Raw genomic sequence first — 14,650 nt, forward strand, 5'->3', positions numbered from 1 at the left:
ATAGTGTTTGCTTTTGCTTCTAAAAAGGTACTTATATCCCCAAAAGGTTTTTAATTTTAAATAAGTAGGGTGGGCAGGGAGAGGATGGGGGGAAGACTGGTTGTTGGTACTAAAGCCTTTACTGTAATAAACTAAATATATTTACAATTTATACAAATGCTTGACCTTCAACAAAAATACAAAAACATATCACAAGATGCAAAACCAGGAAACAAGTTCATCTGAGACACCACTGCTCTACACAGGACAGAATGCAACTTGAACTGCACGGAACATAAAAGTATTTATCCCCCATAATCAGGCAATGAGAACAATTTGCATGAGGTTACAAAGAAAGGAAAAAAATAAAAGGCTCCAACAGTCTTCAGTAGACTCGGCTTTTAAAAACTATGTCAAAAACCTAGGCTACATCTGTCCGTCTTGCCTCTGTGTTCCATTTGGTCCACGTAGCCAATATTTAGTTGCTGGATGTTGCCTTCTATTTTGAAAAATTGAAGTAGGTTCATGGCAAAGTCTGGAACCTCAATACTTTTGTTCCTTTTTAAAAGGCAAAACTTTTCTACTTCTACAATTAGGAACGATTTTGGCCCAGTTCAACTTTTAAGTTATATCCCCATCATATTTTTCAGTAGATAACTTCATAGACTGTAGCCTTTTTGTCTCCAGAGCCAGTGACTATGTACTTATCATCCACAGAGATGTCACAGCTAAGCACTGACGAAGATTCTTTGGACTAGAAGAAAAATAGAAATATATTACATAATTTTAAAAAAAGCCTGTTACTCTCATCTCAGCATCCCAGTTTGGGTAGAAACATAAATGAAGATGTCTAAGCCCCCTCTTGGGACTCTGGGTGTTCTAGTTATCTTTAAAACCATCATCATCCCCACCTGAAAGATACTGGCTCCGTAAGGAGTTCTCCATGCATTAAGAAGGTTATCTTTCCCAGTACTGACAAACCATTTACCTAGAATATAAAACAGAAGGGCTATGAAAAACATGAAACACATATGGGTTTTCAACTCACACCTATGAAGTCTTTTATCTAATTAGTGCTGTAAAAGTTCTCACCACTAATCACATGCTTTTGCTTACAATCAGTGTGGACGCTGATGCTTTTGTAGCGTCTTAACATATTAGGAAATCCCTAGATTCTATAAATTGAAATGTTTTTTTACACACAAATCAACCATCACAGCAGCTTTTAGATAAGCAGATGGTTGGTTGTAGGTAAGTACCTTTGAATTCATAAAGCAGAGATATTTATTCATAACTTAAGAAACTGAAATACACTCCCGCTATGGAGAGTGCCCTGGCCACATATGCACCTTAAGGCGCACAATACTGACTCCTCCACAGTGGTTTGTAGTTATGATACTGCTCTGTGCTCTGTTAATTTTTAGCCTGTCTGTGCTGAGGAACATAAAGGCTTCACTTACATTTTTACTTTGGAGATGCTAATTAATTTGTAGTATGTATAATGGAATAGTCTGCCCAGAGAGGTGGTGGATGCTCCATTCCTGGTGACATTCAAGGCCAGGCTGGATGTGGTTCTGGGCAACCTGATCTAGTTGAAGATGTCCCTGCTCATTCCAGGAGGTGTGGACTGGAACATCTTTGAAGGTCCCTTCCAACCCAAACTATTCTATGACTCTATGATTATTGAATGAGCTATGACTATGTATTAGCTTATCAGCGAAACATGAACTAGACCCCTGACTGCCAGGTTTGTGTGCAGTGCAACTTACCACAGTAAGCAAACTTGAGTGACAATACACAACTCTCATGAAGGTGCAGTTGATATTTGTCTGGTTTATTTACATGTAGCACTTCTACATTGCTGCTCTCCATTCCCACAGCTAGCCATTCACCAGTAGGGCAATAACCAAGGGAAAATATCTGAAAATTAAACAACACTTACACTTCTTATTTTTTGCCTACAAATACTTTTTATTCTACAGTGATTAAATCGATTGGGAGAGGGAGAGAAAGAGAGAGGAGCCAAATAAATTCACACAGTTCAATAGAAGACTGCTGTTCAAAATTTAAGTGATTATAAATAATCCTGCTCTTACATATTAACAGAATAATAGGGAAAGTGAGTAGTGTCAGGCTATCATTTTGCTCTGGAAGCTCAGCATATGAAAGCTGCAAAATATTGTGTTGTGAACAGTCAAAAGGAAGAGAGGGAACAATCTGCCAGCTGCACTGGGCTCAATCTCAGCTTTCATCCTAAATGTTTCCCTCCCACCTTCCCCTCTTCCTTCCCCCGCCCTTCCCCACACTGTAAGAAAATCCAGGTATACCTGTGATGTGAAGTCATGCTGTTGTAGCTGTCTTCCTTCTCTCAAGTCCCAGGATCTGACAGTGTTATCCAAACCTCCCGTCCAGAGCTTGGTACCATCATTAGAAATGTCAATACAGCTGGCTCCATCTGTGTGGCCCTGGAATTGCCTGATAAAACAAACCAGATTGAATAATGATTTCTTGCCAGAGCTCAAGGTAAACACTGCTGTGGTGTTAGTTTTGGACTCTCTATGTCTGCTGATGGGCAAAAATCAGTCCCTCCATCCTTTTTACCAAGCATGAAATACAACAATATTACAAAAACATTTTCCAGGTGCTAGGAGAAATTAATTGCATGATGGTTAGATGAACAAAAGCAAGTATTTCCTATTGGGTTTTGAAAGCAAAAAAAAAAAAAAATCAACCCCAAAACTTGGGAGAACAGTAAAGTATAGTAACTATACTTAAAAACAATTAGGACAACTGAGATTAAAACAAGTGCTGAAAGAACAAAACTCCTCTAGTTTCAGAAAACAGCTTCTGTATTTTCCCATGGATGCAAGTCACAATGATAAATAAAAAGCAGATATATTAATAGAAAGGGATCCAGATAGAGATCCAGACAGTTAATCACAAGCATTGATGAATCAGCAAAGTTGCAAATTATGTGGCAGGAGATCATAAAAATCTAAATGGTCTAGTTTGTTCTAAAAACTTCTCATCAGTGATTCTTTGCTTTCGGCAACCATAAGATCATCTCAAGCCTTCCTTAATACTTCGGCAAAAGCCATTCAAGGCTCCTGCATTTTTCATTAGCAATTAGCATTAGGAAAAGTCCTGTGACTAAGTGAAAGGTGGAGGGCATGGGGGAAAAGACAGCTAGCTTGGGAATGAAGGGTATGAATCACCACAGAAAGGTCACGCCACACGTTTTGTAGCTCTGGTCTCAAACTACCACATGTTATCAAATAGCAAGATAAGCCAGCAAGCTTAGGTGGGAACAACTACAGCGAGCATTTAAAAGGCAAGACAGTAACAAACGAGTGAGTATACCTTTACAGAGACCAAGCACCCACAGGGGAAACTGAAGACTGTATATAGCTAATAGCTTCTTTGCTCAACAGAAAGTAAAATTTGCATATACATTAATATAACTCTGAAAATAAATTTAGGCTAATTATTGACAAACAGGAAATTTAACTGAAACAAAGCAGATGAAGCAAATTCTTCACTGTTTGCATTTGGAACTTTTAAATTCTCATGCCTTTTCCCAATTCAGGCGCTCTTCTCATATGCCGTGGTTTAAGCCCAGCCAGTAACTCAGAATCACGTAGCTGCACGCTCACTTCCCCGCCTTCCTCCACCCCACTCCCAAAAGGATGAGGAGGACAATCTCAAGAATGAAACTCCCAGGGGTTGAGATAATAAAAATCCAGTAAGTAAGATATGACAAAAAACCCCTACTGCTACTGCCAATAATAATGATAAGGGAATTAACAAGGGAAGAGAATACAACTGCTCACCATCCGCCAACCAATACCCAGCCCAACCTGAGCAGTGATCTTACACTTCCGGGTAACTGCCCCCAGTTTATATACCGGGTGTGATGTTTTGTGGTATAGAATACCTCTTTGGTTAGTTTGGGTCAGGTGTCCTGTCTCTGCTTCCTCACAGCTTCCCCTCCTCCCTGGCAGAGCATGAGATTCAGAAACTCCTTGGTCAGAGTAAACTTTACTGAGCAGCGACTAAAATCATTGGTGTTACCAGTGCTGTTCTCAGGCTGAAAGTCAAAACCACAGGACTGCACAGCTACTAAGGAGAAAAATGACTGCTACTGCTGAACCCAGGACAGTCTCCACCCCTTATTCCACACCATTCATGCTGTGCTCAGATCCCACATTTTCAATATATCATCACTCTTTTCTCATATGCATACATATACATACATCAACACAGCGAGACAGGGAGAGATAGATTGTTCCTTATTGCATGGACCAATCCCTATAAAGCTGCTGAGTCCATTTGCTCCATGATGTTAGACTCCATCTCTTGTAACAGTCTTTCAGAGCAGGAGAGGCTGTGTGCAGTGTTGGATTGGTGCCTGCTGATGATACCGCACAACTCGTCTGGTTTCATCATAGTTAATTCTTTGTTGGGATTATGGTTGGAGGTAAGTCAGGGCCAGTCACTGGTGACCTGAAGACATCTAGCTGATGGGCTATAAAAGTGCTGTATAGCAGGCAACCACATAAACTGAGTTGCTTGTTTTCCCCTAAAATCAAATCCCCTTGAGGTATAAGTCAGCCTTCCCCATCTTCCTGCATTACCCACCAAGTACACCCAGGTCCCTGAGCAAAAGCAATCCCATGAGTGGATTTGCCTTTATCTGAAACAGAAATAACCCACACTGTCTTCCCCAGCAAATTCTCCATGTGCACCACAGGAACTTTGCCCCCTTCTACAGTATGTAAAAGTTCTGATTGGCCTGGGCCAGCCCTGTTGGCAGAGCCTCTGGTTTTGACCAACCAGGTGGCTTTTGGTAAATGTGTATCCCAATGTTTGAAAGTCCAACCATCCATTGCTCTCAGTGTAGTTTTTACCTCCAATAGTACCTCCAATTTACCCAATGGGGGTACAGTCCACTGTACCGTTCAGTTTTCCCAGAGGCTGGTGCGTAGTAGGGGATGTGATGTACACACTCAATGCCATGTTCTTTGGCCCAAGTGTCTATAGGGTTGTTCCAAAAATGAGTCCCATTGTCTGATTCAGTTCTCTCTCGGGTGCCGTGCTGCCACAAGATTTCTTTCTCAAGGCCCAGGATAGTGTTCTGGGCAGTGGTGTAGGGCACAGTGTATGTTTCCAGCCATCCAGTGGTTGATTCCACAATGGTAAGCACATGGTGCTTGCCTTGGCGGGTTGGTGGGATTGTGATACAGTCAATCTGCAAGCCCTCCCCATATTTGTACTTCAGTCATCGTCCTCCATACCAAACAGGCTTTAACCATTAAGCTTGTTTAATTGCACCACATATTTCACACTCATGAATAACCTGGGCAATAGTGTTCATTGTTAAGTCCACCCCTCAATCATGGGCCCATCTCTATGTTGCATCTCTGCCCTGATGGCCTGAAGTGTCATAGGCCCACTGGGCCAAAAATAATCCACCTTTATGTTGCCAATCTAAGTCCATCTGAGCCACTCCAGTCTTAGCAGCTTTATCCACTTGTTGGTTGTTCTGGTGTTCTTCAGTGGCCAGACTCTTGGGTACATGGAGGACCTTCACCACCAGGTTCTGCACGCAGGCAGCAATATCTTGCCACAGTGCAGCAGCCCAGATGGGTTTACCTCTGCATTGCCAGTTGCTCTGCTTCCATTGCTGCAACCACCGCCACAGGGCATTTGCCACCATACATAAATAAGTGTAGACGTAAAGTACTGGCCTCTTTTATCCTTCAGCAATGTCCAGGGCCAACTGGATGGCTTTCACCTCAGCAAACTGACTCAATTCACCCTCTCCTTCAGCAGTTTCAGCAACTTGTCATTGAGGACTCCACATGGCTGCCTTCCATATCCAATGCTTTCCCACAGAACAGCAGGACCCATCAGTAAAAAAGGCATACTGCTTTTCACTTTCTGACAGTTTATTGTATGGTGGGGCATCTTCAGCACACATCACCTCCTCCCCTGGTGACATTCCAGAAATCTATACTCTCTAGCCAGTCCATGATGACTTCCAGAATGCCTGGATGACTGGGATTTCCTATTTGAGCTCACTGAGTAATTAGTGCAGCCCACTTGCTCCATGTAGCACTGGTTGCATGATGTGTAGACGAGACCCTGCCTTTGAACATCCAGATCAGCACGAGCAACTGGGGTGCCAGGAGGAGCTGTGCTTCAGTGCCAATCACTTCCAAAGCAGCTCAAACTCCTTCATAGGCTGCCAGTATCTCTTTCTCCATTGGGGTATAGCTGGCCTCAGATTCTTTGTATCCCCAGCTCCATAAGCTGAGGGGTCACCTCGAGTCTCCCCTGCAGCTTTCTGCCAGAGGCTCCAGGTAGGACCATTCTCCCCAGCTGCAGTGTACAGTACATTTTTTACATCTGGCCCAGTCCAGACTGGTCCAAGGGCCACTGCATGAACTATCTGGAGGGGCCCACTGACCTAGATATTTACTCATACTATCCCACACCCCCTGCCACTCATGACTGTCCAGCCCCAGGGATAATCTCTTGGTCCTCCTGTATCTTTGTCTAAACCTAGACAAGGCCCAACCCAACTCTGTTTAACTCTCAAGATCAGAAGAAATGGTCGTGGGTAATACACCCTCTGTATGTGTGCCAACATGGTGATCCCCATCACAATCAGCAGGCAGGTCTCAAGGGTACCTAAAGGCCATTCAAAACCTTCAGAACTCTCAAATGATGTTGTAAATGGTCTGTGGGGGGCCTGGGAGCATAAAGGAATGTCTCCTTCAAGGTATGACCACTCAAAGAGGGGAAAAAATATGTGTAATTGCTAAACACTTCCATTATATACCTCCCAAAGTATAAAGGTGGTGACCACACTGGGAACACAAGCCAGATCACTTTCATGATAAATGATTCTGTTGTATTACATGTCATTACCATAAAGTACAGTGAAACAAGAACCTAGGCCAAGGCCTCCAGCCAATAAGCCCTAACACAGAGAATACAGGCTGTAAGTAAGGTATGACATGCTGAAATTGTGAGATCAAGAGCAACAACTTTGAGAGCCAATAATCCAGCATTGTGACAAGTGATCATTAATCCAAACCAATGAATGCTTATCACAAATACAATTAGACAAACTCCGGTCAGATCTGTTGTTATCTCAACCCTTCGTGCCCCACACTGGATGCCAAAAAGAACTGTCACAGTTTAAGCCCAGCCGGTAACTCAGAACCAGGTAGCTGCCCGCTCACTTCACCCCTTTCCTCCACCCCACACCTAGAGGGATGGGGAGGAGAATCAAAAGAATGGAACTCCCATGGGCGGAGGTAAGAACAGTCCAGTAACTAAGGTGTGACATAAAGCACTACTGCTACAACCAATAATAATAATGATAAGTTGCTGAGGTGAGTAGCTTGAGAGAGGATGCCTGCAACACTGGAGAGGAGAGGGGAGAGATCAATGCCCAGGACCCTCACCTCAGAGCGACAAGAGCCACTGAGGAGGGAGCCTCAAGTCCTCAACAGGACTTACCCAGGAGCCGGCAGCTCAGCTACCGTAAGGAGGTGACTCACCGGGGGCGGAGCCAGGAGGAGTGGCACCAGCTGTGAGTGGTTAAAAACCTGCCCAGGGAGCACAGCGACCAGGAGAGAGGCAAACAGAGCAGGTCGAGGCAGTTTGCGCTGCAGTTCACACGGGCTGGCAAGTGGGCTAACCGCCTTATCAAGAGGACTCGCCTGGAGCTCAGGAGGGGAAGGAGTGGAGAGACGTAGACGGATCGATCGGCCAGATAGGTCATGGTTACAACACGATCAAAAGCTGTAGTGAGGAATAATGTGGGTATCCAGACTGAGCCTTCCTGCAGACATGCGGCCATGCAAGTCTCTGGCTGCAGCGAATGCCTGAGCCTGGCACTTGTATTGGAGGGAGCCAGTGACACTGCTTGTGTTCGCTGTGAGCAAATAAATGATCTGCTCAGGCAGGTGGTTGAACTGAGGGAGGAGGTAGAAAGGTTGAGAGCCATCAGAGAATGCGAAAGTGAAATAGATTGGTGGAGCCACACCCTAAGGCAGGGGCAGAGGGAAGTGGTTGAACAAGTGATGGATCCCCTTCCCTCCTACCATCAGACAGAAGGAGAGAACTTAAGGGACAAGGAGGTATGGAGGGAGGTCCCTCCTCAGAAAGGTAAGCGAAAACCCTCACAATCCCTTCCTCCCTCCCAGTTGACCTTGAATAACAGGTATGAGGTCTTGGAACTACAGGGCCAAGTAAATGGAGATGGAGAGGAACATCTACCTAGTAAGTCACCTAGGGCTTGTCACTCACCCCCATGCCTTAGAACTTCCCCAACCAAGAAGAAAAGAAGAGTAATTGTGGTGGCTGACTCCCTTCTGAGAGGAACAGAAGGGCCCATTTGTCGACCGGATCCATCCCACAGGGAAGTCTGCTGCCTACCTGGGGCTCAGATTAGAGATGATAAAAAGAAAATCTCTGATCTGGTGCAGCCCTCTGACTACTATCCGCTGCTGGTTTTTCAGGTTGGCAGTGATGAAATTATTACAAGGAGGGCAAGGGCAATGAAGAGAGACTTCAGGGCTCTGGGACGGCTGGTTAAAGGGTCTGGAGCACAAGTGGTGTTTGCCTCCATACCTGTTACAAGCAAGGGTGAAGAGATACATAGGAAGAGTCTGCAGATTAATGTATGGCTACGTGACTAGTGCCAAAGGCAGGGTTTTAGGTTTTTCAATCATGGGCTGCTGTATGAGACACCTGGTTTGCTGGTGGCAGGTGGGATACACCAGTCCCAGAGGGGTAAAAGGGTTTTGGGGCAGGGGTTAGCAGGGCTTATTGACAGGGCCTTAAACTAGATATGAAGGGGGGAGGGGATTGAACTGGGCCTGTTAGGGACAAGCCCAAGAGAAACATGCTAGGGCTTGAAGGATGGTAGACTAGGGAGGACTATCAATCTATTGTTTTATCTGTGGGAAAGGATAGTTGTTTAGACGCTGTCCTGCAGGGGAAAAAGGGTACTAGGTCAAGAGGTAGCAGAGCTAACTCACAGAGCTTCAGGTTAGATTCAAAGTGCGAGGGGGTCATAGCTGAACTAGTGGGGCATTGTTCTACTATTAATGAAGACCAGAAGGCCTCCTGCCTCCCGAGGGTGCCATCAGCGTGCTCTGCTCTCTCCTTGCAATGCCTATACACCAATGCACACAGCATGGGGAAGAAACAGGAGGAGTTAGAAGTCTATGTGCAGTCTAAAGGTTATGATTCGGTGGCAATTAGAGAGAGATGGTGGGACAACTCACATGACTGGAATGTGGTCATGGATGGCCATGTGCTTTTTAGGAAAGGTAGGTCAGCAAAGCGAGGTGGTGGAGTTGCCCTTTATGTGAGAGAGCGACTAGAATGTATTGAGTTCTGTCCATGGGCAGATGAGGAGAAAGTGGAATGTCTGTGGGTACGAATTAAGGAATAGGCTGGTACGGGTGATACAGTTGTGGGGGTCTATTATAGACCTCCTGATCAGGATGAAGGAGTTGATGAGGCTTTCTACAGCCAACTGGAAGTAGCCCCATGACCACATGCCTTGGTTCTCATGGGGGATTTTAACTACCCCGATATTTGCTGGAAGACTCATACAGCCAATCATTCACAGTCTAGGAGGTTCCTCCAGTGCATTGATGATAACGTCTTAATGCAAACGGTGGACAAACCAACTAGGAGAGGAGCGCTGCTAGATTTAGTACTCACCAACAAGGAGGGTCTGGTTGAAGTGGTGATGGTCAATGGCAGCCTTGGCTGCAGTGACCATGAGATGGTGGAGTTTAGGATCCTGTGTGGGAGGAATAGAATACCTAGCCAGGCCACAGTTCTGGATTTCCAAAGGGCCAACTCTGGCCTGTTCAATCAACTGCTAAGGGAAGTCCCATGGAAAAGGCTATTAGGCGGTAAAGGGGCTCATGATAGTTGGTCAGCATTCAAGGACCACTTCTTCCAAACTCAGGATCGGAGATCCCAATGGGTAGGAAATCAAGTAAGGGATCTAGGAGACCAGCGTGGTTAAACAAGGAGCTGCTGGGCAAACTCAAGTGGAAAAGGAGAATCTATGGATTATGGAAAGAGGGCTGGCCACTTGGGAGGAATATAGGACAGTTGTTAGAGGATGTAGGGAGGTAATTAGGACAGCTAAGGCCTCCTTGGAACTTAATTTTGCTAGTCGGGTTAAGGACAATAGAAAGGGCTTCTTCAAATACATAGCAAATAAAACTAATATAGGCCCACTGTTGAACGAGGTGGGTGCCCTGGAGACAGAGGATACAAAAAAGGCAGAGGTGCTGAATGCCTTCTTTGCCTCTGTCTTTACTCCTGCAGACTCTCCCTGCGGGCCCCAGATTCCTATAGCCCCAGAAGGAGTCAGGACAATGAAGGAGTTTGCTTTGGTAGATGAGGATTGGGTTAGGGATCAGCTATGCAATCTGGACATCTATAAATCAATGGGTCCGGATGGAATACACCCACAGGTGCTGAGGGAGCTGGCAGACGTCATTGCTAGGCCACTCTCCAACATCTTTGGTAAATTGTGGGAAACGGGAGAGGTGCCTGAGGATTGGGAGATGGTAAATGTAACACCAGTCTATAAGAAAGGCAAGAAGGAGGACCCGGGTAATTAAAGACCGGTCAGCCTTACCTCCGTCCCTGGAAAGGTGATGGAACAACTTATTCTTGACTCCATCTCTAGGCATATCAAGGATGAGGGAGTCATTAAGAACAGCCAACATGGTTTTATGAAGGGGAAGTCATGTTTGACCAACCTTATAGCCTTCTATGAGGAAGTGACTAGGTGGAGGGATGATGGTAGAGCAGTAGATGTGTTTTTTCTTGATTTCAGTAAGGCATTTGATACTGTCTCTCACAGCATTCTCATAGATAAGCTAAGGAAGTGTGGGCTTGATGATCAGGTAGTGAGGTGGATCAAGAACTGGTTGAAAGGAAGAAGGCAGAGAGTTGTGGTCAATGGGGCAGAATCTAGCTGGAGGTCTGTGACTAATGGCGTCCCTCAGGGGTTGGTGCTGGGACCAGTACTGTTTAATATTTTCATCAATGACCTGTATGAGGGAACTGAGTTTACCCTCAGCAAGTTCACCGATGACACTAAATTGGGAGGAGTGGCTGACACACCAGAAGGCTGTGTTGCCATTCAGCGAGACCTGGACAGGCTGGAGAGTTGATGAAATTCAATTCAACAAGGGCAAGTGTAGAGTCTTGCATCTGGGGAAGAACAACCCCATGTACCAGTACAGGTTGGGGGTTGACCTGCTGGAAAGTAGTGAAGGGGAAAGGGACCTGGGGGTCCTGGTGGATGGATGACCATGAGCCAGCAATGTGCCCTTGTGGCCAAGAAGGCAAATGGCATCCTAGGGTGCATTAGAAAGGCTGTGGTTAGTAGGGCAAGAGAGGTTCTCCTCCCCCTCTACTCTGCCTTGGTGAGGCCACATCTGGAATACTGCGTCCAGTTCTGGGCCCCTCAGGTCAAGAAGGACAGGGAATTGCTTGAAAGAGTCCAGTGCAGAGCCACAAAGACGATTAAGGAAGTGGAACATCTCCCTTATGAGGAGAGGCTGAGGGAGCTGGGTCTCTTTAGCTTGGAGGAGACTGAGGGGTGACTTCATCAGTGTTTACAAATATGTAAAAGGTGGGTGTCAGGATGATGGAGCTAGGCTTTTTTCAGTGATATCCAGTGGTAGGACAAGGGGCAATGGGTGTAAACTGGAGCATAGGAGGTTCCACGTTAACATCAGGAAGAACTTCTTTACTGTAAGAGTGACAGAGCACTGGAACAGATTGCCCAGGGAGGTTGTGGAGTCTCCTACATTGGAGATATTCAAGCCCCGCCTGGACAAGTTCCTGTGTGATGTACTCCAGGTTACCCTGCTCTTGCAGGGGGGTTGGACTAGATGATCTTTCGAGGTCCCTTCCAGCTCTTGGGATTTTGTGATTCTGTGATAAGGGAATTAACAAGGAAAGAGAATACAACCACTCACCACCTGCTGACCGATACCCAGGCCGACTTCAGCAGTGATCTAGCCCTTCTGGGTAACTGCCCCCAGTTTATACAACGGGTGTGACATTTTGTGGTATGGAATACCTCTTTGCTTAGTTTGGGTCAGGTGTCCTGTCTCTGCTTCTTCCTGGCTTCCCCTCCCCCTGGCAGAGCACGAGACTCAGGAAGTCATTGGTCAGAGTAAACATTACTGAGCAGCAACTAAAAACATCGGTGTTATCAGCACTGTTCCCAGGCTCTATGGTCAAAAATACAGCACTGCACCAGCTACCGAGAAGGAGAAAGATGACTGCTACTGCTGAACCCAGTACATTGTAATAGTGTAGAACACTACTACCTTGGTAAGTATAAACCAAAATTTATCTTCTCATGAACTACACAACTGGTTGCTCAAATCCATTTCACACACAGCTCTCTCTTTCTTTCTCTGTCAGAGCACTAATACTGGATACTGACCGGCCAGAAATGTTAATCTTCTACTGATATATTTATTAATCATAAACCTAACAAAAAATTTCAAAACTAACTTACATGGCAATCCATTTATTCTCTTTGCAATCCACTCCAAAACTTCTAGAGATCAAATTCCCCCAAAAAGGAGCTTTTTTCATGAGTGACCTAATGTCAGTCCTTTATGCTTTCCTGAAGAATTGACACTTTCAACTGCTTTTGTAAGTTTAATTTTAATATTTATCATCACTAAATATGAACTGAAAATTCTCTTTATTACTTAACAAAGGTTAAGACAAAGGAAAAGAACACACCTCAAAGAGTTCCCTAAGTCATGTTCAGTCTTCACCAGCCACAAACTAGTAAAAATGCTGACTGCAGGAACATGCAGACAAATCCCAACTAACCAAAACCAACAGAAACTTTCAGCATGTTATGGACCAATCCTTCAGGTAGGCCCTGAAGCATGTCTTCCAAAACTAGGTTGACACTACCAAAACTAGTTTCTGCTCAACTCAGGTGGCAAACCACATTCTTTGTATAAGAAATACTATTTATTTTGCTGTTATGAACCATTATTCAGGAAGATAAATATTTATGTAGCTGTCCAAAGAGTACCTTCTATTAAAGTTTTCTGTAAATAAGCAATGACTCACCTGACCAATGTCTGATTGTGCAGATCCCACACTGCAATGTTCCCATCACTGCAGCACGAAAAGCATACCTTGGAATCAGGGCTGATAGCCAGAGCATAGCAGGCAGGGGCTGAGGATGTCAGCTCTGCTTTTATACGAGGAGTTGGTGCTGCCAGGTCCCATATGGATAATGTGCTGGCTTCTCCACCAACTATTAGGGTGCATCCATCAGGCAGCAATTTACAAGAGCGGATGTAGTTATCTCTGTTCTGTACAACACAAATCACCTCAGTTATGTTAATACATGGCCTGCCAATAATGACCACTAATACAATTCTGACTTCATCCAAGTTTTAAACAGTATGCAATTTTTTCCATTACCAGAGTACTGAAGAGAAACCAGGAGATTCTAAAAGGTTTCAGACACCTATTTCTCATCACTAACCAGAGACTGCAGCTGCAGAAACCAAACTGCAGACTTCTGCTGTCACAGTCTACTCTGTTTTAAACCTGACAAATGACGAGTCTGCCAGTTCATTACACAAAGAAAGAGCCAAAGTAAGCTTGTGTTTCTGCAAGTGCACTCCACCAGTGAAGGTCACCAACAACAGAAATATTAAAGCAAACAACCTTTCATCTGGCATTTAGGCAACTCTACACGAAAGTGTGTTTCATGTCTCATGCTCTTCAAGTTCTGGAGTTTGCTTCAAATACTATTTTGTATTCACCGCTGTAAAGCTAAAATATGAAGTAATCCCATAGTGCTCCTGAATTTATGTTGGTCCTTGTTCAGCATGACTCTTATCATGCTTAAATCATTAGCTTTACATTAACATTTCATATTGCTGACTGAGAGGTACTACAGGGGATTTAGAGCTGGAAAACATTTCAACCTTCACTTAATATAAGCTTGACTTCTTAAGTGTATTGGATACCAACTTCTCCATAACAGTTGCTGAATTAACTGACAGCTCTTTAGGAAATGGAGGGTTAAGATCTGTAACTCAAAACATACAAAAAAACACTGCAAGAAGTAGTCAAGAGCATTCCTACTACTATTCTCTTTTTTATTCACAAAAAAGGGGCATTAATTACTGCAGTTGGCTTAGTCTTGTCAGTTATTACTGCTCTGTAGCTAAAATGAAGGCAGCTAGGACTGTGCATTCAGATTTGTACCTGCCGCAGAACAGAATACATATTCAACCATACTTTTACTACTGGACAACTAACATAAGAGTAGCATAAAATAAAGGGTAAAGGCTAAAAAATCCAAACTAAACCAAAACAAAAACAGCACTACATATAATTAGATCAACATTGAATCTAGAATTATTTTCATTCAGAATATACATTACTGTGCTTTGTGATAAGTCTTCTTAACATTTCACAAATGTTTACGCTGCTTCTAACATGAGAAGCATCTTTAATTGAGCCATCCATTTTTTTTTAATTAGCTTTTCTGCTACCAATACTGACATACTCAGTCCCTTTTAGATCCTGCAGATGTGAGAATAACCAACCAAAA

At 44.3% G+C, this 14,650-nt stretch overlaps 1 protein-coding gene across 5 annotated transcripts in view; it reads right to left on the bottom strand.

Annotated features, from left to right (window-relative positions):
- Positions 1-220: 220 nt before the first annotated feature.
- The window catches only part of LOC101870626 (TLE family member 1, transcriptional corepressor), an 82,535-nt gene continuing 68,105 nt past the window's right edge, over positions 221-14,650 (bottom strand). For all 5 annotated transcript variants that reach the window (XM_034072683.1, XM_034072682.1, XM_034072680.1 and 2 more), the window contains exons 16-20: positions 13,147-13,394; positions 2,307-2,454; positions 1,749-1,899; positions 891-967; positions 221-733 (exon numbers count right to left, since the gene is read on the bottom strand). In XM_034072683.1, the coding sequence (XP_033928574.1) occupies positions 626-733; positions 891-967; positions 1,749-1,899; positions 2,307-2,454; positions 13,147-13,394 (732 nt within the window). In that variant the 3' untranslated portion in view covers positions 221-625. The remainder of the gene's footprint in view (positions 734-890; positions 968-1,748; positions 1,900-2,306; positions 2,455-13,146; positions 13,395-14,650) is intronic.

Source organism: Melopsittacus undulatus, chromosome Z (assembly GCF_012275295.1).
Source record: "Melopsittacus undulatus isolate bMelUnd1 chromosome Z, bMelUnd1.mat.Z, whole genome shotgun sequence".
Lineage (NCBI taxonomy): Eukaryota > Metazoa > Chordata > Aves > Psittaciformes > Psittaculidae > Melopsittacus > Melopsittacus undulatus.